This window comes from Artemia sp. Qi Xiang Cuo, chromosome 5, assembly GCF_049724085.1.
Source record: "Artemia sp. Qi Xiang Cuo chromosome 5, ASM4972408v1, whole genome shotgun sequence".
Classification (NCBI taxonomy): domain Eukaryota; kingdom Metazoa; phylum Arthropoda; class Branchiopoda; order Anostraca; family Artemiidae; genus Artemia; species Artemia sp. Qi Xiang Cuo.
The window spans coordinates 35,560,933-35,587,078 of NC_142798.1; the positions used below are offsets into that span (position 1 = coordinate 35,560,933).

At 36.3% G+C, this 26,146-nt stretch overlaps 2 protein-coding genes across 2 annotated transcripts in view; both read left to right on the forward strand.

Moving 5' to 3' along the window:
* The first annotated feature begins 5,107 nt into the window (after positions 1-5,107).
* Positions 5,108-9,869, forward strand: LOC148952086 (uncharacterized). Its single transcript, XM_089089131.1, has 2 exons — positions 5,108-5,129; positions 9,397-9,869. Exons 1-2 carry the CDS (start codon positions 5,108-5,110, stop codon positions 9,867-9,869), a joined length of 495 nt encoding a protein of 164 aa, XP_088945257.1.
* Positions 9,870-17,235: 7,366 nt separating this feature from the next.
* LOC148952087 (uncharacterized) overlaps positions 17,236-26,146 on the forward strand; it is a 114,420-nt gene continuing 105,509 nt past the window's right edge. The window contains exon 1 of the mRNA XM_089089527.1: positions 17,236-17,316. Coding sequence (XP_088945653.1) covers positions 17,236-17,316 — 81 coding nt within the window. The remainder of the gene's footprint in view (positions 17,317-26,146) is intronic.

Sequence of the window (26,146 nt, forward strand, 5' to 3'; positions counted from 1 at the left end):
AATGTAGGTGATCATTTTGTTAAAAATAGTTCAACGATCAGATATTACAACTCCGGGGTCGACACAACCCCCCAGGGCCCAGGGACAGGCGTTGTAAGTTATACTCTGGGGATGTATATAGTTCTTATAGAAGGGATGCTCGAATAAACTTCAGAGAGGGCTCATTTGATTGAAAATAGGAAGTTCTAGTTCACTTTTAAAGAGTAAAAAAAGACCGAAGCTTAATTAGCCTCCCCCCACGCCCTTTCTCCCCAAACCTATCCGATAAAAATTTTGAGATAGCCATTTTGTTAAAAATAGTTCAAACATCAGATATTAAAAACTCCGAGGTTGACACAAACCCATTTTTTCAATTTTATATTGTTACTTCGATACCAGTTTAAATACTTTGATGAACATTTGATTTTTTTTTTAAGTTTGATATTGAAATAAGGAATTTTTAAAAACTTGAAACTTTTTGCAATCAAAAACAAACAAAAATTAATTAAAAAAAAACTTTCCGAAAAATAAGTTTTTCAAAGAAAAGTAAAGGCCATTCTAAACTTAAGCTCAGCAGCTCAGCAGCAAGCTCAGTACCTGTTAAAATTCAAACTCAAAAGGACCAGAAATTACTATTAAAGAATTAATGAAACCCAAAACGAACAGAAATTAAATAAACAATCATAGCAAAAAACATACAAGAGGTACTAATATAAATAAATAAATAAATCTTAAAGCGAGTAATGCTTAGATTGAATATGTAAATAAAGCTTAAAACAAAAAAAAATATTTTCCTATTGAAGCATAAATGAAACTTAAAAGGAACAGAAATTAAATAAACAATGAATGCAAACAAACATTCAATAGATATTAATGTAAATTAATAAATGAATCTTAAAACAAGTGAAAATTAAACTGGGTATGCAAAACAAGCAAGAAACGAACAAAAATCACTACAAACTAGAGTTTGGGTATCACCTCCTTCTCTCACTGTAAAGGTCTAAAACCTACTGCGTCAGTGGCGCTTTACTGGAAACTATATGCGTCTTGAACAGTCTTGGAAAGTATAAACAACAGCAAATTGAACATTTAATGTATAATGATATTATTTGTTGAAAGATCAATCCGTTCAAGAATTTATTTCACTGTAATTTTATTTTCATTTTCACTGCTGTAAGAACTGGAAAAGAAAATATTTGTAATATAATTCGTTTTCAGTTAAGTGCCAATGACGCAGCAGGCTTTTGGTTTTTATTTACAGTTAAGGAAGGAGGCAGTATCCAAACACCTGTTTGTAGTGAAACTATTTTCGTCTTGAACAACTTTAAAAAGAGCTAATAAATTAAACTGAATATTTGATGTATAATGATGTATATTAATTGCTGAAAACTCAAGAGTTCAAAATGTTACTATAATTTTAATATTTATTTTCAATATTAAGTACAAAAGAAACTATATTTGTGATAAAATTGGTTTTCAGTAAAGCACTAATGACGTAGTAGGTTTTAGACTTTTACAGTGAGAGAAGGAGGTGACACCCAAACTCTTGTTTGTAGTAATTTTTGATCGTTTCAAGCTTGATTTCCATATTCAATTTAAGTTTCACTCGTTTTAAGGTTTATTTATTAATTTACATTAATATCTATTTTAGGTTTGTTTGCATCGATTGTTTATTTAATTTCTGTTCGTTTTAAGTTTCATTTATACTTCAATAGGAAAATATTTTTTTTCGTTCTAAGCTTGATTTTCATATTCAATCTAAGTATTACTCGCTTTAAGATCTATTGATTCATTTATACTACTGCGTGTTGTATGTTTTTTGCTATGATTGTTTATTTAATTTCCGTTCGTTTTGGGTTTCATTTATTCTTTAATAGTAATTTCTGGTCGTTTTGAGTTTGAATTTTAACATGTATTTGTATCTACTGAGCTTAAGTTTAAAATGGCCTTTACTTTTCTTTGAAAAACTTATTTTTCGGAAAGTTTTTTTTTAATTAATCGCTTAAAAAGTGCACTCTGACTTACAATTTCCATTCAAATGAGCCCCTTCTCTATCTTCTAGGAATTTTGGTTCAATCCGATCACCCCTGAGAAAAAAAACAAAACAGAAAACAAATAAACACGGATCTGTGACCTTTCTTATGGTAAACAATACAAAATTCCGTATTTTTGCATATGGGACCTTGAAACCTATGCTATAGAGTCTGAAATGCTGAATCTGATGGTGTGATTTTCAATAAGATTTCTTGAGCTTTAGGGAATGTTTCTCTCCTTTTTCAAAAATCATTCAAATTTTCTCAGACTTGTAGCTTTTGAAAGGTAGTTTTAAACTTAATGAGTCTTATATATTTGGAATCAGCATAAAAAGCCAATTCTGTTGACGTATCTCGTGTCATCAAAATTCTGTTTTTTAAAGCTTTGTTTACTATTGGGCTGAGTAGCTCCTCACTTACAATTCGTTACCACGTACTGTTTAACGAAAATGGTAGTTTTTCTTCAGTAGCCAGGTTTAGTAATAGGATCATTAGGGGTTCAACTTGCATCAAAAGCCTTAATCATCCTTTTACATCTTGTATTCTTGTGTACACATAGGGGTATACAATAAAATGACAATTTGCCCAATGGCGTCAATTGGGGGATGACCTAGTAGAGAAATTACCCCCTAAGATTTGTTTGCTCCTCTTCCTTTAGATTTTGACAGAAATCTTGTTTCTATGATCTTTCTATTTATTTTTATTGGAAAATTGAAAAAACAGGGATATTGTCCCAACCCCTAGATTTTGAAATAAATCCCTACTCCCCAATTTACACGAGCTGAAACCACTGAATAGGCAATGTTCTAATAAAATATTGGGTAAACCAGGCAATTTAAGTTGGTGATAGCAAGGAAGATATTAAAGCTTAATTTTCTGTCTGAGCTACGAGGCCAAGAGGCTGATCTAAGAGGGATAAATTTTTTCGGTACATCCAGCTGGATGAGGAAATTGCACCTTTTTGTTGAACGAAGGTTGTTTTGACGTGGATCAGTGTTCAACTACCGTCCTCGTGAAAATTGGCCTATACATAATGTTCTTTGTGTCCCGTGAACTAGCGTCGAATTTGCTTGATCGTCAAAAAAGAAGTAAAACAGTCCCATAAGAGCTAGTGATCTTGATGAAATTAAACTATCAAATTTGGTATAATAACCAATCGAGGGCTCTAGCCTTTATCAACAAAATGCAAAATTTGGATTTTTTTAAGAAAAATGATCTTATAGCCGTGTTTATTTACAAATATGAAGAGCAGTGAGTCAACGAAAATCAATCTGGGCAGCAAGAATCGGAACGTGTCAAAATTGAAAATAATAGCGATGATGATTGGGTTTGGGATTTTGACATGGATATGGTCATCAATGCCAACTATAAATGCCTACTATACCTTTGTTAAAAAAACAAAGGTTTGGCGATATGTATTTCATAATGACAAAAGATATACCGAGTGTAACGAAGCAAACAAATTGAAAATGATGGCGATGACGATTGGGTTTGGGATTTTGAGATGGATAAGGTCATCAATACCTACCATACCTTTGGAAATCAAAAATTTGGACTGGAAAAATCGTTGGAACAAAAAGAAGTTTTGTCCCACCACCTGAACAATTAAAAGAAAACAAGTTTCGGCAATATAGCTTTCATAATGACAAACAGGGGCGCATCCAGGAATTTTTTAAGGGGAGAGGGATGCAAAATAGGTTGATCCGATAAAATTACATCAGGAGCAAGTTTAATTAACGCAAATTTGCGTTAATTAAGTAAATTACACTACTTTAGACTACGTTAGGAGGCCGCACCCCCTCGCCCCCTGGATCCACCGTTGATGACAAAAGACAAGCCATGGCGCAAGAAGAAGTTTTTGTCCAACCACCTGAACAATTAAAAGAAACTAAGGTGGTCGTCAATGCTTTTCATGCCTTGTAAAATCAAAAACCTGGACTAGATAAATCGCTAGAGGAAAAAGAAGTTTTTGTCCCACCACCTGAACAATTAAAATAAATAAAGGTTCGGTGATGTGTTTTTCTTAATGACAAAAGACAAGCCGAGGCAATAGTTTAAGCTCCAAATGATAAAAAATTAATTTTTGTCAAAGGCACCACTTCTAATTTAAGGTCCATTTAGACGTCATGACATCAAGAAAAGGCTCAAATTGTCTGGGTTTAGAAGATAAGTGACAGTGCGAATATATGTAGAAGCCTGCCGCGTGACCCACACCTTTGTTAAAAAAAAAGAAAACAAAGATTTGGTGATACGTGTTTCATAATGACGAAAAATAAGCTGAAGTGTAACGAACCAAATTAATTGAAAATGATAGCGATGATGATTGGGTTTTGTATTTTTACATGGATAAGGGCATCAATACCTACTATACTTTTGAAAATAAAGAATATGGACTGGATAAATCGTTGGAAGAAAAAGAAGTTTTTGTATCACCACCTGCAAAACAAAGCGAAACAAAAGTTTCGACGATGCGTCTCTCATAACGACAAAGAACAAGTAAAGGCACAAGGAGAAACTTTTGTCCCATAATCTGAACAATTAAAAGAAACAAAGGTGGTCGTCAATGCCTTCCATACATTTGAAAATCAAAAACCTAGACTAGATAAATCGTTACGTATGAAGCTAAGACAGGAAAGGAAATAATAAATGATAAATAAAACCAAAAAAGGGCGAGAAAACGAGGATTTTGTCAGCCAGTGGTAAAATATGAAGACGAAAAACCAGCAAATATTTCGACTAGGACCTCCGCCAAGTCGTCCTTAGTGCTAAAAAAAAAAAAAAAAAAAAAAAAAAAAAAAACAAAAAAAAAAACAAGAATCTAACCTTTTAGAGTTCACTCTACAAGATCCGAACAAACATTGAATGAAAGACCAAAGCCGAAACCAATGAAAAAAAGGATTTTGCTGAAGAGATTGTGCAAGGATGTGTTCCCCTTTTTTGGTTTTATTTATCATTTATTATTTCCTTTCCTCTCTTAGCTTCATACGTCATGTATAGCCTGTGTGGTCTTAGAAAGTATTTAGATAAATCATTGGAAGAAAAATAATTTTTTGTCCCATCATCTGAACAATTAGAACAAGCGAAGGTTCGGCGATATGTGTTTCACGCTGAAAAAATGTAAGCCGAGACGAAAGTTTAAGGTCCAGCAAAAAAAAAATGTAATGATAAAAAGGCAACACTTCTAATTTAAGGTCCATTTAGAAGTCATGAAATCAAGAAAAGGCTCAAATTGTCTGCATTTAAAAGACAATCGACAGAGAGAATCTATTTATAGAAGCCTGCCGCATACCGAGTGCAAGGGCCTGGCGGCGAAGCATAAAGTATATTTGCTATTGAAGTATAAATAAAGCTTAGAACGAACAGAAATTAAATATACAATCAATGCAAACAAACATACAATAGATATTAGTCTAAATGAATAAATAAATCTTAAAAGGAGTGAAATTTAAATTGAATATGCAAATCAAGCTGGAAACGAACAAAAATCACTACAAACAAGAGCTTGGGTATCACCTCATTCTCTGACTGTAAAAGTCTAAAACCCACTGCGTCATTGGCGTTTTACTAAAAACCAATTTTACTACAAATATTGTCTTTTGTACTTAATATTGAAAATAAACATTAAAATTATAGTAAAATTTTGAAGTAATGAGTTTTCAGCAATTAACCTCATTATACATCAAATATTCAGTTTAATTTTTTTGTTCTCTCTAAAGTTGTTCAAGACGAATATAGTTTCACTACAAACAAGAGCTTGGGTACTGCCTCTTTCCTTAACTGTAAACAAAAACCAAAAGCCTACTGCGTCATTGGCGCTTCGCTGAAAACGAATTATATTACAAATATTTACTCTTCCAGTTCTTACAGCATTGAAAATAAAACAAAATTAGAGTGAAATATAATCTTGAACTGTTGGATCTTTCAACAACTAATATCATTATATATCAGATGTTAAATTTGATATTGTTTATACTTTCGAAGACTGTTCAAGGCGCATATAGTTTTCAGTGAAGCGCCAATGACGCAATAGGTTTTAGACTTTTACAGTGAGAGGAGGAGGCGATACCCAAACTCTTGTTTGTAGTGATTTTTTTTGTTTCAAAATTGATTTGCATATTCAATTTAAGTTTTACTCGTTTTAATATTTGTTTATTCATTTAAATTAATATCTATTGTATGTTTGTTGGCATTGATTGTTTATTTAATTTCTGTTTGTTTCAAGTTCCATTTATACTTCAATAGCAAAATATTTTTTTTTTCGTTTTAAGCTTAATTTCATATTCAATCTAAGCATTACTGGCTTTAAGATGCATTTATTCATTTATATTATTATTTGTTGTATGTTTTTTCTATGATTGTTTATTTAATTTCTCTTCGTTTTAGGTTACGTTTATTCTTTAATTGTAATTTCTGGTCGTTTTGAGTTTGAATTTTAAGAGGTATTGTTATCTACTGAGCTTAAGTTTAAAATGGCCTTTACTTTTCTTGGAAAAACATATTTTTCGGAAAATTTTTGTTTTAATTAATTTTTGTTCATTTTTGATTGTAAAAAGTTACAAGTTTTTAAAATTCCTTATTTCAAAGTCAAACTTAAAAAAGAATCAAATGTTCATCAAAGTATCAAAACTGGTATCAAAGCAACAATATCAAAGTGAAAAAAGTTTGCCCGCTTTGTAATGAGACCCTTTTGATGTTTATACGACGACCCCTTCTATATGAAGTGCCTCTGGGGAAAAAATGGAATATGGGGGAAGGCTAGCTGCCCTTTAATCACTTTTTACTCTTAAAAAGTGAATTACAGCTTTCAATTTTCAATCAAATGAGCCCTGTATGAAGTTTATACGAGCATCCCTTCCATAAAAACCATACATGCCCTCAGAACACAACTAAGAACGCCTGCCCCCAGGCGCTGTGGGGTTGTGTCGACACCGAAGTTTTTCTCATTGGACCTTTGAACTATTTTTATGCCTATCTCAAAATTTTCCTCGAATGGGTTTAGGGCGTGGAAGGGGGGAGCTAGTTGCCCTTCGATCTCTTTTGACTCTTAAAGGTGAACGAGAAACTTTAAATTTCCAATCAAACGAACCCTCTCTGAAGTTTATACAAGCACCCCTTCCATAATAACGATATATGCCCCCAGAGCATTATTTACAACGCCTGCCTATGGACCCTGGGGAGTTGTGTCGCCACAGGAGTTTTTCTTATTTGAACTTTGAACTATTTTTGATGAAATGGCTATTTTAAAATTTTATCGGATAGACTTGGGGAAAAAGGGTGTGTGTGCGTGTGGGGGGGGGGGGGGCTAGTTGCCCTCGGATATCTTTTGATTCTTAAAAAGTGAACTATAACTTTTAATTACCAATCAAATGAACGAGCATTCCTTTCATAAGAACCATACACGCCCCCGAGACAACACTTACAACGCCTACCCCCTGGGGGTTGTGTTGACACTGGGTGTTTAAAAACTGGCTGTCTAAAAATTTGTAGAAGATGGGTTTGGGGAAAAAAGGGCGTGCGGGGGGGGGGGGCGAGTTCGTCTTAAATCTCTTGACTCTTAAAAAGTGAACTAGAACTTCCAATTTTCAATCAAATGAGCCATTTCTAAAGTTTATACGAGTATCTCTTTCATAAGAACCATATGTGCCCAAGGGCATAACTTACATGGCTTGCCCCCGGGCCCGGGGGGGTTGTGTCGACACCTGAGTTTTTGTTATCCGACTTTTGAACAATTTTTAACTTAATGGCTATCTCAAAAATTTTATCGGATTCATTCGGAAAAAAAGGACGTGGGGGGGGGGCGGCCTAGTCGCCCTCCAATCTCTTTTGTCTATCAAAACTGAAGTTATAACTCACAAACTCATAAGAACTATACCTGCCCTTAGGGCATAACTTAGAACGCATTCTCCCGGGCCCTGGGGGTTGTATTGACAACGCAGTTTTTCTTGGGTTTGGAAAAAGAAGGCGAGGGGGGGGGGCTAGTTGCCCTCGGATCTCTTTTGACTATTAAAAAGTGAACTCTAGCCTTCAATTTCCAATCAAATTAGCCTTTTCTGAAGTTTTTACGAGCATCCTTTTCATAAGAACCAGATATTCCCCCAGGGTATAACATACAACGCCTGCCTTCGGGCCCTTGGGGGCTCTTTCGACCCGAGAGTTTTCTTTATATGGTCTTTGAACTATTATTTAAAAAAATGGCTATCTCAGAGTTCTCATAAGATGGGTTTGATAAAAAAAAGGCGTGGAGGGGGGAGGGGGGGCTAGGTTTTCTCCAATCTCTTTTGGCTCTAAAATAGTGAACTAGAACTTTCAATTTCCAATCAAATGAGCCCTCTTTAAAGTTTATACGAGCATCCCTTTCATAAGAAACATATATGCACCCAGGGTCTAACTTACAATGCCTTCCCCTGGGTCCTGGGTGGTTGTGCCAACACCGGAGTATTTGTTATATGATCTTCGAACTATATTTTACAAAATAGCTATCTCCAAAATTTTTAGCGGATGCATTTGGGAAAAAGGGGCGGGGGAGGGGGGAGGGGCTGGTTACCCTCCAATATCTTTTGACGCTTACAAAGTGAATTAGAACTTTTGATTTCCAATCAAATGAGCCCTCTGAAGTTTATACGAGCATTCCTTCCATAAGAACCATATATGCCCCCAGGGCATAACTTATAATTCTTACCCTGAAGACCTTGGGGAGAGTGTTATGCTCAAAGATCTAATTTCCAGAACTGTCAACTACGTTGTACACAATGGTTATCTCAAAATTTTGATTGGATGTGTTTGGAGAAATGGTGGGCGTGAAAGGGGGGTGTTAGTTGCCTTCCAATCACTTTTGACTATTAAAAAGGGCACTAGCAATTTAAATTTCCAATCGAATGAGCCCTTTTTGAAGTTTCTACGACAACGCTTTCTATAAAAGCCTTATATGCCCACAGGGCATAACTTACAACCCTTGCCCTGAGGGCTATGGGGGTTGCCATCCTCAAAGACGTAATTTCCAGAATTTTCAAACACGTTGAACAAAATAGTTATTCTCAAAATTTTGATTGGATGTGTTTGGGGAAAAGGCGGGCGTGAGAGAGGGGCTGGTTGCCCTTCGATCATTTTTGACTGTTAAAAAGGGCACTAGCCCTTTGATTTTCCAATTGAATGAGCCCTTTTTGAAGTTTCTACGACAAAGCTTTCTATAAAAAGCTTATATGCCCCCAACTGCCCAAGCAATGTTAAATGAAATAGCACATTTCTCTAAGCTACTGGGTATGAAAATCAAGACGGCCAAAACTAAAGTCATGAACCTAAACATTCAGTCAGATTACCAGCTTGTGCTTTACGGACAAGAATTGGAAAAAGATCGACAGCTTCACCTATTTTGGCTCAATAATAGACCCTCTTGGAGGCTGTGACCTTGACGTACAGAACAGAATCAACAAAGCCCAAGCCATCTTCTCACAACAGCGGGAGATCAGCGTGAAGACAAAAATTTCTGTCTTTCAAGCGGCTGTTAGATCTATTATCTTCTATGCATTCGAAACTTGGCCAGTGAGGGCACTTCATCTCCAAGATTTGGAAGTCTTTGACCACCGCTGTCTACCAAAACTCCTGAGGATTCGATACTCCCACAGAATCTCAAAGGTTGATGTGCGCGACCGCTGCTGTAACATCAAACCTGCCGCCATGATTGTCAAACAGAGAAGACTGCGTTGGCTTTGTCATGTCCTTAGAAGACCCAATGACCACATCATAAAGCAAGTGCTTCTAGCTGCCCCGTTGCCAGTTTGGCGCAGGCGACACGGCGGTCAATTTAAGAATTGGTGGACAACTGCCAAAAGCGACCTCGACCCCATCGGCGGATTTTGAAAGTTTGGCAGAAAGTGGGAGAGATGCTGGCTCCGGTTTGCTGAAGAGATGGTACAAGATCGCGACAAATGGGAGTCAATCATACGTAGTCCTCTAGATGCCGGGTGAGGCGTCCGCGTCTGGTTCCGCAACAAGTACAAGTAAGTACAGAACATAACTTACAACCCTTGCTCTGAGGGCTGTGGGGGGAATGTCCTCGTCAGAAACATAATTTCTATCTGGAAATAAACTATGTAGAACAAAATGGCTATCTCAAAATTTTGATTGGATGTGTTGGGGGAAATGGTGGAAGTGGAAGGGGTGTTCGTTGCCTTCCAATCACTCTTGACCCTTAAAAAGGGCACTAGAACTCTCCATTTCCAATCGAATGAGCCCCCTTTGTAGTTTTTACGACGGCACCTTCCAAATGAAGTGCCTCTGGGAAAAAAAAAAAAAAAAAAAAAATATTGGAGCCGTATGGCCTTTACTATGGGCAACGCTATAGCGTTGCTTCTGATGTATTATTTTTAAAAAGATGCTTGTATTATCTTAATTTTTATTTACTGTATGCCGTGGATTGTCCTTTACTGAGTTTCAGCTTTATCCGATGTTCGAGCCTTTGTGTACTACAACCAACGAATATGACGTCATTGATCCATATTGTACATGAAAAATGAAACTTTTCGCAAAGAATTGATTTTATTAAAAAAAAAACAAGCGCTAGATGTGGCAATTTCCTTTAAAATGAGCCATTAACTAGCTCTCTACGATATTCCAGTGCGAATCTATCTGTGTAGAAAAATAAAAGAAAAAAGATGGCCTCGATGCAGAATATCCTGGCTTCAGCCACTTTTCTTGATTTTCAAACGAATATATTTTCCTTGTTAGTCAAGGCAATGGAGAGTTAGCTTCCTATATAGGGGCACTGGACAAGCTGGTTCTAATAGTGTACTTCTTGTTTTGATGTGACTCTAGTTTTAGGAGTTACGGGCTATTATATTTCTTAGTATTGGACGTGATCGTCTCTTACTAGGTTGATAGCTACCACTGTAACCCGGACAAGTACAGGTGAGTATGAGTAACAAGTACGTTTTTGGCTCATATATTAAATTTAGCACATAAGAGCACAGTATTTTAGAGATATTAATTCCCTGCTAAAAGAATTGTGATTTTTTTTCGAGAAGTGCGGTCACAGATGCGTGATTGGTACACGGATGTGTGATGCAATAAAGGTCGAACCAATGGTCCTAGAATATCAAGATGAGGCTCATTATGCAAGAAATTGAAATGTCTAGTGCCCTTTTTAAGTGACAACAAAATTATGCCGCAGCTAAGTGCCATTTTCTACCATTGTGTAACACAAAAAAAACATTGACCCAAATGATGCCAAAAGCCATCGAGTGAAAACTTTAATATGACAATTGACTTGAAATAATCGAAAGACTATATTTTGGAATATTTTTTGAAGGGATGATAGCACCTCTTTTATTGTAGATCTTTTTCTATGTAACATAAACGATTACATTTAGATAATTACCAGCACAAAAAGTGGAGAGATAGGGGGGAGGGCTCATCATGAATGCTAAAGTGTAATTTCTCAGGTAGGGGGCAGAAGTGCTTATGAAACTGCTTAACTTTAGTAAACAGACTCATTACACTCGGTATTTTTCGCTTAGCTATGTTCCTTTGTAATGTTACATGTGTAATAGGTATAAAAACGATAAGATTGCTTCTGGGGGGGGGGGAGAATGAATTAATTTATTCTCTTCAAATGTGCTCTTAAATATGACGCCACTCAGACAAAAAAAAATTGAGAGTTAAAACTCTAAACGAATTTTCTCAAACTCATGATCTATGTATACGGTTTTTGCACGCCAGAAAATGCCAATTTTCCAAAATATTTTTGGCACGTTATGATTCTTGCTGCCGCTTTTGATACTCGCTGCTGTCGCTATTCATGCATTTTTTTTTTTTTTTTTTCTTCACTTTTATTTTTGACTCGTTTCAATTCTTAGTATCGTTTATCTTCTAATCGAATATATTTTTTTCTTTACTTTCAATTTTGACTCGTTTTAATTATCGTTGTCGCAAGTATTCTAACCGTATATTTCTTGGATTTTTTATGGTCTATGCTATTCATTTGTCTTCTAGGTATTATAAAACTCCTGAAAACGGCTTGTGTAAATAGACTCATTGCACTTGGGGTTTGGGGTGCACTATGTTTCTTGTGTAATTTTACCTGCGTCATGGAGACTAAAAACGAATAAACTACTCATGTGGCAAGAATGAGCTCTTGAAATGTGCTCACATATATATATATATATATATATATATATATATATATATATATATATATATATATATATATATATATATATATATATATATATATATATATATATATATATATATATATATATATATATATATATATATATATATATATATATATATGTATATATATATATATATATTATATTTATATATATATATATATATTTATATATATATATATGTTTATATATATATATATATATATATATATATATATATATATATATATATATATATATATATATATATATATATATATATATATATATATATATATATATATATATATATATATATATATATATATATATATATATATATATATATATATATATATATATATATATATATATATATATATATATATATATATATATATATATATACATATATATATATATATATATATATATATATATATATATATATATATATATATATATATATATATATATATATATATATATATATATATATATATATATATATATAATAATATATTGAAAACCGGTCGTATACAATAAATGTACAATGACAGAGCATACAAAAATGCGAAAAGAGGAAACAAAAAGAAAATATACTAAAAATAACAAAAAAGCAACAACTACTTAAATAATATTCAAAATAGTACGAAAAGAGGAAACAGAAAGATAAAATACTCAAAGATTACAACAGAAACAACAACTTCTTCGAAAATAGCAACAAGGACAACATCTTCTGAAAGGATAAAAAAAAAGAAAAAAAAAAGAAAAAAAAGGGAGACAATAGGGAAAATTAAACAAGCAAACTTGCCCACTCGTCCTTTAGAATTGCTGTTTTTGTTTTTTGCCGGCTAATAAGTGTCTCAACAGCTACATTTGGGTCCGCTAGGTTGTAGCGCCGGATCAGAAAACTATTTTTTGTCCAAGGTGGCAATTTTAGTAGGTACTTGGCAAACCGGAAAAATAAAGAGCGGATTTTAGACTTTTCACGGTTTGCCAAAAATTTCAAGAAAGGGGTCACATATAATATATGTGGCAGAGCGGTAGCGTTGTAAATACTTGCCAGAAGTGGATGGTTAAATCTCAGAGTGGATTTAACGATCAAAGCATAGGAGCTGGAATTCGTCGTTCAAGCTGTGAGATCAGGAGGGAGCGGGTATGTTGTAATAAGGTACCTATTGGCAACCCCAGATATACTATTTTATCAACTGGTTTTATTGAGCAATCACCTAGTGTGACATTAGTAGGAGGGTCATTCTTCCAATTGTAAAGCAAGACTTCCGACTTTTGGGAGTTAAATCTCAGACCAACTTTCTCGTAATTGGACTGCAGACATGAGAATATTTCTGAAAGGCGGTTAAGCGTCCGGCTGAGATTCAGCGTGTCATCAGCATAGCATACTAGGGAGATGTCAATGGAACTGAGAATGCATGATGAAGGACAGCTGTCTTGAGGCTCAATAATGTAGTTGTTGAGGAAATTGGGGAATAAAACTGCCCCCTGACGGGCACCTTTACGAACTGGTATCAAAGCTGACCGTGGGGCTGGCGGAAGGCCTTTATCGGGAGGGAGCTTGAATCGCACATGAAGGCGAGAGCCAAGATCACGGAAAGCCTGGTTGATATTTGAGTTCACTCCTCTTTTAGCTGAGTTCAGCAACACAAGTCCATGAATCAAAGAATCAAACGCTCTGTGCATGTCTAAGCCCCCGATTGCTAGGCTTTCTCTTGACTTGTGTGAATCCAGGAGTGCATATGCAACGACATGAAGAGCTTCAGAATAACCAATACCGCGTTGGAACCTGAATTATCTTGTTGGACTGCAACACAGTTTCTCAAACTCGTCTACGAATAAAAATTTAAATAACTTGCATAGAGAATTAGCAATTGTTCTTGGACGGAAAAGGGAGCATTTTATGGTAGCTTTCCCTTGTTTAGGAGATGGTGTAAGATCTCCAATAGAGAAAGTGGTTGGGGCAAAGCCCTGAATGAGGATAATCTGCATCAGGAGAGTTACATGACTAATGAGAGCGGGCCCACCACTTTTTAAATGGAGTGCGCTGATCCCGTCAATCCCGAAAGATTGTTTAGGTTTTAGGTGAGAGACGGCCTTGCATACAGATCCCTCTGTTACATCATAATCACCCTGAGGACAACTATCTAAGAAGTCGTCCAGCTCAGCTTCGTATCTTTCGTTGAGGGCTGGGTCCGGAGGCAAAAATTCTGACCCATAGTACGCGTACCATTCAGAATCAGGGATAACAGATGCGGACAAAGATTCATCGCTTTTAGAGGACAGAAAACGCCAAAGGAGAGAAGGATTAATTTTGGCCCATGTAGATTCGATATCAATCATCTTTTTTTCTGTGAGCTTTTAGCTCCTTCGCGAATTTTCTTTTTGTGAGCAGGCGGATTGAATTGACTACCCCCAAACGGGTTCGTCCACAAGAAACCCAAAGTCGAAGCCAAAATTTAGACTTAGAATGGGTATCCACTAACTGTGGATTTTCAGACCAGCCAGGAAGGGTAGGATGACGGAGTCTACTTAGAGGGACGGCAGCTTTTTCAGCACAACGAAGGGCATGGCCAATTTCTGCGCAATAAATATCGACTGATAGTTGTGTTTCCTCCTTTGAAAGAGCAGTTAATCTAGAGAGAAGATGGAAAGGGACACGGATCTTACTAAGGACTCTGGCGGCTTTATCTTGAAATAAAACAGGGTTAATTTTACGCCAATCACGGCGAGACCTAGGAGGTGTTTTCGAAGTTGTTTGCGTTTGTGTATCTGAGCTGTGGCAAGGAATCTTGGCTGAGAACTGTATTGGTAAGTGATCAGATAGCTGAAAATCAAGCACAACCTTGACAGGCGAAATCCTGAGATTTGCAGAAGCAACGACCTGATCGAGATCTGATGTAGACATTGAGGTGTGTACGTGTGTAAACTTTAAATCTTTGCACTTGAGATCAAACTGGTCTCCAAAAATACTAAGCAACAACGTAGAACGTACAAACCTAGATAAGAGTGGTTCATTCAAATCGCAATTGAAGTCACCAACTAATATGCATTGAAGGCTAAAGGATCTAATACGGTTAACACACTGGCCGAATTTATCAATAGAATAAGTAAAAGCACGCTCCGAACGCTCATCATGGTAATTTGTAGGCAAATATACATTAACAAAAACACAGCCCTCAACACGAATCGCCAGAAAATTATCATTGACTTCAAATACACTAGATCTTAGAGTCGAACGAAGGAAAGTGGCAATATCACCGGAGGGTCGCCCTTTTCCACTTAGCTGCTTCGTTGAAACTGAATGAACCGATATTGAACTATTAAAACTAAGAATACTTTTACTGCGGCTTGTGACGAAATGTTCTTGTAAACAGACAACTTCGTTTTGCTCAAATACAACATCTAAGATCGGAATTTTATTCGCAAACGAGCCATTAATGTTCCACGATAAACATTTAACTGCAGAAGCTTCAGATTTCATTTCTTTTGTGGATTACTGTTTGAGGGACATTTTACACTGTAACACTTGTGACTGCCGATTTTGCATTCAACGCAGAATGTCGGCTGTCTGCATGGTTCATCTCGCGTAGAACGATTTTCATTTGAGGCACATCTAGAGCATAATGGTTCAGCCGTACACTGGGAAGTGATGTAACCGATTTTGTGACAGTCTTGGCAAGAACTTAAACGGATCAGCAGGTACACGCTCGTAGCCGATAATCACCGAACACTCAGAAATTGTTGGAGTTCACTGATAGTGTCAAAATACACTTTGAAAGAACGGGATTTTCCACATTGTTCAGTCTTCGTACTGCAGCTTTCGACCTGACCACAAGCTTCCATTCGTTTGCAGATTTGCGAAGTTCGCTAATGTCATTTGCATTTTCACAGAAACTGTCTATGAAAGCTTTCCGGTCTTTTGGGCCCTTGAGCTCCTTTGGGGGATTTTTCAAGACAACAGAATAGGAAGAATCTTTGGGCTTAGACGTTTCAGGTGCACTACGACTGCTTGTGAAAATACTGACGGCTGGAGCGGACTGGGTAGCTAAAAAATTATCAAGCTTCCGAGAGAGTTCATTTACTTTGGCAGTAACTGTTGCATTCACCGCATCTCCGATGACCGGAACCGAGCAGGGGTTAAAGATGACAAACTTTGGCATGCTCACATTATTTTTCGCAGCTGCAACTAGAAGTTTGCACATTTCAATGATAATGTGTTCATCTTCAGAGTATGTCACAAGACGATTCGTAATATTCAACTCAGTATGAAGGATTTGCTTTGCCTTTATAACATCTTCATGTGTATAGAAAGCAATACACGCTTTTACGATACAGTCCAATTTTATTCCATCTGTAAGTGCTCTCGTAAAACAATTCACTAACGGATATATATATATATATATATATATATATATATATATATATATATATATATATATATATATATATATATATATATATATATATATATATATATATATATATATATATATATATATATATATATATATATATATATATATATATATATATATATATATATATATATATATATATATATATATATATATATATATATATATATATATATATATATATATATATATATATATATATATATATATTTATATATATACCGTCCCCTCTCTAATCCCACATTTTTTAAGCTAAAGTTTTACTTTTGCCCCAAATCTTTACAAAAGACTGCTTAGACGCAAGGACTGTCGAATTAGAATAATTAGTTTTTTTAAGACTTATAGTCCGTAGGAGTGGGCAGCCACCTCAACTAATGAATAGCTTCTTTACATTTTAATTTTTGTTGTTGCCCTTTATTTCCATTTGGAAAAAATAAGATTTGTATTTTTCATTTAATTATTCACAGGATCTAAAAGTCTCTTCTGTCAACAGATTTCAATATTCCTATTGTCTTTCTATTATAGTCCTCATCCTTGATCCTTAAGCCTCTTTATCTTTTAAAAGGGTCAAGTTCATATCGTAATCTCCTATAGAAATAGAAAAAGAAAACGGTGATTTAGTTTCATGTGCAACGTTCAAGGATGATTGACTTAGGAACAAGAAATCTCTCTGAGATTGTGCCTGGATTTGGAGAGGAGATCAAAGATTTGAAATTCAAAAACGTAAGAAAGATTTTGCTTTAAAGAAATGTGAAACTTTTTTCATTTTGATAACATATACATGCAGGTTGGGCCATTTAAATATCATTCTGGGAAAAGATTTCGAAAGGAGAAAGAGCTTATTCAGGTCAACAAGCTCCTGTTAATTCATATTTTGACTTGTAAGTAAAAAAAACAACACAAATTGCAGCACTCATTTTCAAAGTTTGTTCAAAATTTACACAAACTGTTTTTTCACAAATATTTAATGATTGCAATTTGGCTGTTGTGAAGTTCAGACGTTGTCAGCAGCACACACTATTGCATACTTTTATCCCTCTCTATTCCCCTCGTGTAACGTTTGAGAAACGGGTTTTTATCCTTATCTATTCCCCTTGCGTAAGATTTGAGAAACGTTTTTTGATTGCTCCTGCTTTATAGTTGCTTATGAGTAATCATAGGCAGCACAACAATGCTGCCTAAGTAAAGAGCGAAGGGGGCGCTATCCATTAATTATTTTTTTTTCACCAAGGCGCTTTGCATGGAAGGAGTTGTCGTAGAAACTTCAAAAAAGCTCATTAAATTGGAAATTGAAAGTTCTAGTGTCCTTTTTAAGAATCAAAAATTAATAGAGAGCAGCTAACCCCCATCCCCCACGCCCGTCGTATCCCACAAACACATGCAATTAAAATATTGAAATAGCCATTTTGCTCAAAATAGTTAATCCAGCAATTAAGACTTTGGGGATACTCTCCCCCTAAAGCCCTCAGGGCAAGGGCTATAAATTATTCTTGTTGCCTATTTTTAACCTAAAAAGTTTTATGGCTGGGGTGGTCGTATAAGTGTCAGAGGGGGCTCACTTGATTGAAATTAGTAGATTATAGTTCCCCTTTTAAAAGTAAAAAGTGATCGGAGGGCAACTAGACCCCGGTACGCCCTTTTTCCCCAAAATGTATCCGATCGAAATTTTGAGAAAGCTATTTTTCCAAAATAGTCTAAAGATCATATAAAAATGCCTCCGGGGCTGACACAACTCTCAGAGCCTGGGGGAAGGGTTGAAATCTATGCCCCATGGGCATATAAGGTTGTTATGGAGGGAGTGGTCGTATAAGCTTTGGACGAGAATCATTGGATTGGAAATTGAAATTTCTAGTTCCCCTTTTAAGAGTCAAATGAACTGAATTTTTTCAAAAGGACTACTTAGAAAAAAATAGTCCAAAGGTCATAAAACAATGCCTCCGGGGCTGACCCAACTCTCAGAGCCTGGGGGAAGGGTTGTAACTTATGCTCCATGGGCATATAAGTTTCTCATGGAAGGAGTGGTCGCATAAACTTTGGACGAGGATCGTTGGATTGGTAACTGGAATTTCTATTTCCCCTTTTAAGATTCAAATCAATTGAAGGGCAACTAGCACTTTCCCCCACTCCCCCTTTTCCTCAAAGACATTCAATCAAAATTTTGATTTTCTCATTTTGATCAAAATAGTGCATAGATCATATAACAATGCCGCCAGGGTTGACACTTCCCCTAGAACTTTGGGGCAAGGGCTGTAAGTTATGCTCCGTGATCATATAGGGTTTTACAGAATGGGTGGTCGCATAAACTTTGGAAGGGACTCATTCAATTAGAAATCGAAAATTCTAATGCCCTCTTTAGGAGTCAAAAGTGATCGGAGGGTAATCAGCCCCCCCCCTTTATACCCTCTTCCCCCAAATGCATTCAACCAAAATTCTTAGATAGCCATTTCATTAGTAACCTATTACGCACTTTCAAAGATACATGAAAAGATACATGGAATTGCACAAGAATATGCAGTGTGGTTTCACGTGGACATTTTAAAAAAGCTGGCAAACCTTTACCTATGAAGTGGCCCAACACGTTTTGAGAGTATGGTTTTTTTTTTTTTTTTTGTTTTTTTAAATCGAAAACTATAGATTGTCAAATTGCGTTATCCACTGTTGCATTTCTTTGGATTATGTTCTATCAAGAGCGGTTTCTGATTTTTTTCAGGACAATTGCCTTTAGCCAAGAATAGTTGATATGAATGCGTCAGTAGATAGCATTTGCGAATTGGATCCTACAATCGGAATTGTTTGATTGACATTTGCAAAAAGGGATAAGGCATTTGCGAATTGGACTATACGAATGATATTAATTGAATAATGGGGAAAAAAATAGAGCTAGATATCATTCGCGAATTGGTTCGTATGAAGGTGGAGAAAAAAAGAGGTGGTCTTATGACTTGACCTAGCTTTACTTCTTCGATGTGTACTGTATAATACACAAGTGGTGTTTGAACAGTGTTGTCAATTTAAGATAGAGTTTAACGTTATACTATACTAAAAAGTTGATACTAAGAGAGATGTAGATACCAAGAAAAGAATTTTAATAACGGATAGCTTTACTTCTTGATGTGTTCTGTATAATACACAAGTGGTGGGATGATAGGGGCGGGGTGTCTTAGAATACTTATAGTGCTGTACTGTGGGCCGAATTCCTAGCGAAAAACCCGAGTGGATGACTTGAAAATAAAATTTTTAACGAGAAATGCCTGAAAAATGTTTTGGGGGGAGATGGGTTGATTGGCAGAAGGATATCTTAGCGCAGTTATAGTGTGATAGTGGGGGGGGGGCGAGTTGCTAGTGAAAAACCCGTTTGGATGACTTGAAATAAAATTTTTAACGAGAAATGGCTGAAAAGTGTTTTGGGGGAGATGGATTGATTGGCAGAAGGAAGTCTTAGAGTAGTTATAGCGTGATAGTGGGGGCTGAGTTGCTAGCAAAAAACCCATTTGGATGACTTGAAATAAAATTTTTAACGAGAAATGGCTGAAAAGTGTTTTGGGGGAGATGGGTTGATTGGCAGAAGGATGTCTTAGCGCAGTTATAGTGTGATAGTGGGGGACAAGTTGCTAGTGAAAAACCCATGTGGATGACTTGAAATAAAATTTTTAACGAGAAATGGCTGAAAAGTGTTTTGGGGGAGATGGGTTGATTAGCAGAAGGCTGTTTTAGCGCAGTTATAGTGTTATAGTGGGGGGCGAGTTGCTAGCGAAAAACCCGTGTGGATGGCTTGAAATAAAATTTTTAACCAGAAATGGCTGAAAAGTGTTTTGGGGGAGATGGGTTGATTGGCAGAAGGATGTCTTAGCGCAGTTATAGTTTGATAGTGGGGGCGAGTTGCTAGCGAAAAACCCGTGTGGATGACTAGAAATAAAATTTTTTAACAAGAAATCTCTGAAAAAATATTTTTGGGTGGATGGGTTGATGGCAGAAGGATCTCTTAGAGTAGTTATAGTGTGATAGTGGGGGGCGAGATGCCAGCGAAAAACCCGTGTGGATAACTTGAAATACAATTTTTAACGAGAAATGGCTGAAAAGTGTTTCGGGGGAGATGGGTTGATTGGCAGAAGGATATCTTAGCGCAGTTATAGTGTGATAGTGGGAGGCGAGTTGCTAGCGAAAAACCCGTGTGGATGACTTGATATAAAATTTTTAACGTGAAATGGCTGAAAAGTGTTTTGGGGGAGATGGGTTGATTGGCAGAAGGATGTCTTAGCGCAGTTATAGTGTGATAGTGGGGGGGGGGCGATTTGCTAGTGAAAAACCCATGTGGATGACTTGAAATAAAATTTTTAACGAGAAATGGGTGAAAAGTGTTTTGGGGGAGATGGGTTGATTGGCAGAAGGATGTCTTAGCGCAGTTATAGTGTGATAGTGGGGGGGGGGGGCGAGTTGCTAGCGAAAAACCTGTGTGGATGACTTGAAATAAAATTTTTAACGAGAAATGGCTGAAAAGTGTTTTGGGGGAGATGTGTTGATTGGAAGAAGGATTTCTTAGCGAAGTTATAGTGGGATAGTGGGGGGGGGAGAGTTGCTAGCGAAAAACCCGTGTGGATGACTTGAAATAAAAATTTTTAACATGAATTCTCTGAAAAAATATTTTTGGAGGATGGGTTAATGGCAGAAGGATCTCTTTGAGTAGTAATAGTGTGATAGTCGGGGGCGAGTTGCTAGCGAAAAACCCGTGTGGATGACTTGAAATAAAATTTTTAACGAGAAATGACTGAAATGTTTTGGGGGAGATGGGTTGATTGGCACAAGGATGTCTTAGCGCAGTTATAGTGTGATAGTGGGGGGCGAGTTGCTAGCGAAAAACCCCTTGTGGATGACTTGAAATAAAATTTTTAACGAGAAATGGCTGAAAAGTGTTTGGGGGGAGATGGGTTGATTGGCAGAGGGATGTCTTAGCGTAGTTATAGCGTGATAGTGGGGGGCGAGTTGCGAGCGAAAAACCCATGTGGACGACTTGAAAGAAAATTTTTAACGAAACATGACTGAAAAGTGTTTCGGGAGAGATGGGTTGATTGGCAGAAGGGTCTCTTAGAGTAGTTATAGTGTGATAGTGGGGGGCGAGATGCCAGCGAAAAACCCGTGTGGATGACTTGAAATACAATTTTTAACGAGAAATGACTGAAAAGTGTTTTGGGGGAGATAGGTTGATTGGCAGAAGGATGTCTTAGCGTAGTTATAGGGTGATAGTGGGGGGCGAGTTGCGAGCAAAAAACCCATGTGGATGACGTGAAATACAATTTTTAACGAGAAATGGCTGAAAGGTGTTTTGGGGGAGATGGGTTGATTGGCAGAAGGATGTCTTAGCGTAGTTATAGCGTGATAGTGGGGGGCGAGTTGCTAGGGAAAAACCCATTTGGATGACTTGAAATAAAATTTTTAACGAGCAATGGCTGAAAAGTGTTTTGGGGGAGATGGGTTGATTCGCAGAAGGCTGTTTTAGCGCAGTTATAGTGTTATAGTGGGGGGCGATTTGATAGCGAAAAACCCGGGTGGATGACTTGAAATAAAATTTTTAACGAGAATTGGGTGAAAGGTGTTATGGGGGAGATGGGTTGATTGGCAGAAGGATTTCTGAGCGTAGTTATAATTTGAGAGTGGGGGGCGAGTTGCTAGCGAAAAACCCGTTTTGATGACTTGAAATAAAATTTTTTAGCAATAAATCTCTTAAAAAATATTTTTGGGGGGATGGGTTGATGGTAGAAGGATCTCTTAGAGTAGTTATAGTGTGATAGTGGGGGGCGAGATGCCAGCGAAAAACCCGTGTGGATGACTTGAAATACAATTTTTAACGAGAAATGACTGAAAAGTGTTTTGGGGGAGATGGGTTGATTGGCAGAAGGATATCTTAGCGCAGTTATAGTGTGATAGTGGGAGGCGAGTTGCTAGCGAAAAACCCGTGTGGATGACTTGATATAAAATTTTTAACGTGAAATGGCTGAAAAGTGTTTTGGGGGAGATGGGTTGATTGGCAGAAGGATGTCTTAGCGCAGTTATAGTGTGATAGTGGGGGGGGGGCGATTTGCTAGCGAAAAACCCATGTGGATGACTTGAAATAAAATTTTTAACGAGAAATGGGTGAAAAGTGTTTTGGGGGAGATGGGTTGATTGGCAGAAGGATGTCTTAGTGCAGTTATAGTGTGATAGTGGGGGGGGGGCGAGTTGCTAGCGAAAAACCTGTGTGGATGACTTGAAATAAAATTTTTAACGAGAAATGGCTGAAAAGTGTTTTGGGGGAGATGTGTTGATTGGAAGAAGGATTTCTTAGCGAAGTTATAGTGTGATAGTGGAGGGGGGGAGAGTTGCTAGCGAAAAACCCGTGTGGATGACTTGAAATAAAAATTTTTAACATGAAATCTCTGAAAAAATATTTTTGGAGGATGGGTTGATGGCAGAAGGATCTCTTAGAGTACTTATAGTGTGATAGTGGGGGGCGAGTTGCTAGCGAAAAACCCGTGTGGATGACTTGAAAATAAAATTTTTAACGAGAAATGACTGAAATGTTTTTTGGGGGAGATGGGTTGATTGGCAGAAGGATGTCTTAGCGCAGTTATAGTGTGATAGTGGGGGGCGAGTTGATAGCGAAAAACCCATGTGGATGACTTGAAATAAAATTTTTAACGAGAAATGGATGAAAAGTATTTTGGGGGAGATGGGTTGATTGGCAGAGAGATGTCTTAGCGTAGTTATAGTGTGATAGTGGGGGCCAGTTGCTAGACAAAAACCCGTGTGGATGACTTGAAATAAAATTTTTAACGAGAAATGGCTGAAAAGTGTTTTGGGAGAGATGGGTTGATGGCAGAAGGATCTCTTAGAGTACTTATAGTGTGATAGTGGGGGGCGAGTTGCTAGAGAAAAACCCGTGTGGATGACTTGAAATAAAATTTTTAACGAGAAATGACTGAAAAGTGTTTTTGAGGAGATGGGTTGATTGGCAAAAAGATGTCTTAGCGTAGTTATAGCGTGATAGTGGGGGGGGGGCGAGTTGCTAGTGAAAAACCAGTATGGATGACTTGAAATAAAAATTTTTAACAAGAAATCTCTGAAAAAATATTTTTGGAGGGATGGGTAGATGGCAGAAGGATGTCTTAGCGTAGTTATAGTGTGATAGTGGGGGGTGACTTGCTAGCGAAAAACCCGTGTTGATGACTTGAAATAAAAATTTTAAACAAGAAATCTCTGAAAAAATATTTTTGGGGGTTGGGTTGATGGCGGAAGGATCTCTTAGAGTAGTTATAGTGTGATAGTGGGGGGCGAGTTGCTAGTGAAAAACCCATGTGGATGACTTGAAATAAAAAATTTTTAACAAGAAATCTCTGAAAAAATATTTTTGGGGGGATGGGTTGATGGCAGAAGGATCTCTTAGAGTAGTTATAGTTTGATAGTGGGGGAGGGGCGAATTGCTAGCCTAAAATCTGAGCTAATAAGGGTTTTTTGACCGTAAACTCTAGTTTCCTGTAAGAAAATTATGGAAAATACAATTCTCTCGTTCAAATGTTAAACTTAGGTCCATTTTGGATCGAAAAATAAAACTATTTCCGTAAAATCTAAGCTAATAAGGGTTTTTGACCGTAAACTCTAGTTTTTTGTAAGAAAATTATGGAAAATATAATTCGTTGGCTCATAGGTGAAACTTAAGTCCAGTTATGGATCGAAAAATAAACCATTTCTGTAAAATCTGAGCTAATAAGGGTTTTTGATCGTAATCTCTAGTTTTTTGTAAGAAAATTATGGAAAATACAATTAACTGGTTCAAATGTGAAACTTAAGTCCAGTTATGGACCGAAAAATAAAACTATTTCCGTAAAATCTAAGCTAATAAGGGTTTTTGACCGTAAACTCTAGTTTTTCGTAAGAAAATTATAGAATATACAATTCGTTGGGTCATAGGTGAAACTTAAGTCCAGTTATGGATCGAAAAATAAACTGTTTCTGTAAAATCTGAGCTAATAAGGGTTTTTGACCGTAAACTCTAGTTTTTTCTGTAAGAAAATTATGGAAAATACAATTCTCTGGTTCAAATGTGAAACTTAAGTCTATTTTTGGATCGAAAAATAAAACTTTTTCCGTAAAATCTGAGCTAATAAGGGTTTTTGATCGTAAACTCTAGTTTCTTTTAAAAAAATTATGGAAAATACAATTTTCTAGTTCAAATTTGAAACTTAAGTCGAGTTTTGGATACTCATAATGACGCGGACTGATGATTCTAATTCAATATTTTTTTTCATAAAAACAAACTATTTTTTTAAACTTCGAAATTATTCAACTTTTTTTATTTTTTTTGTACGTATCTTAAAATGACAAAATATGCTTACGGCTCTAACAATTGTACTCTATGATTGCTCAGAGACACGTTGCGGCTTTCCCACTGGTACTCTATGGCCGATTATCGACACTACCTAGTTTATTGCATGTATTAAATCAGTATTTTTTACGCAGTGGAACGATAAACACATAAGTCATATCTTTAAAAAAAGGGAAGATGGAGCATTTTAATAAAGTGTGCTCACATGACAATGTTATTGTGGCATTGAATGCCGACAAGGAGAAGTATTTAAACTATGAAACAAGTACAAGTGATAGCACTATTGGAAATGTATGCATGCATTCTCATGAAAGTGAAGAATTAAATTTCTTTGGAATGCCGAAAAAATTCAATTGTATAAATGGTGGATATGCGAGATTGAGATCTCCGGAGATGATTGCACTCAAAGAGAATGCCAACATAAAAATAATCGTTGATGATAGAGGACAACTCCTTGCTACTGTTGCAGGTAACACATTACCTACTGATACATCCAATCGTCATCTTTTAGGTATTAGCATTCAACGGAAGGTCAAGAAAAGAAAGGCCTACTCTTCTACTAATATCGTAAACCATTTCTTGTCTACGTGCCGAAACTGTTACCTGTGTAGAAATGATGTGATAATAGACAGTGAAATTGCCAGAAAGATAATAAGGGCATTGTCAGAAAATATCACTATGGAATATCAAGATGAATCGATGAAAAACAAAGTGCCAGCAAACGTTACTATCATTAATCAAACAGTCGATGAATCAAATAATACCAGAGATGAAACGCATATTGAACCTGTCGGTGACACACCAGTAAATATTGTGCATGACTCAAAATGGAATTATGATTATTCTACCGATTACGAGTTAAGAGAAGACAATAGCTACAATATCAAGAGAGAACATAGTGAACTATTTTATGGAACAGATTCAAAATGTCCAAAGTTGATCATTGATATTAATAATGTATCATAATATATTTTTGTATTAATAATCTACATGGCATTATTTCATTAAAAATATATTATGCATTACATTGTTATGTGTTCATTATTTTTAGAGTATGCTAGCATATCAAACGTTTAGAATGTCTATTAAAACATCGGAGATGTAAGAAAAGGAATTCGCATACATCTATTGTCAGACACATGGGATAACATTGACAAAATCAAGGTATCAGAATGAATAAATTCTTTATCAACATCC

Bases quoted from the DNA above. Each gene is read 5' to 3' on its own strand.
- LOC148952086 (XM_089089131.1), top strand. From the start codon at position 5,108: ATGTGTTTCACGCTGAAAAAAT. The intron at 5,130-9,396 runs GTAAGCCGAGAC...GCTCAATAATAG, and splicing joins GTGTTTCACGCTGAAAAAAT to ACCCTCTTGGAGGCTGTGAC.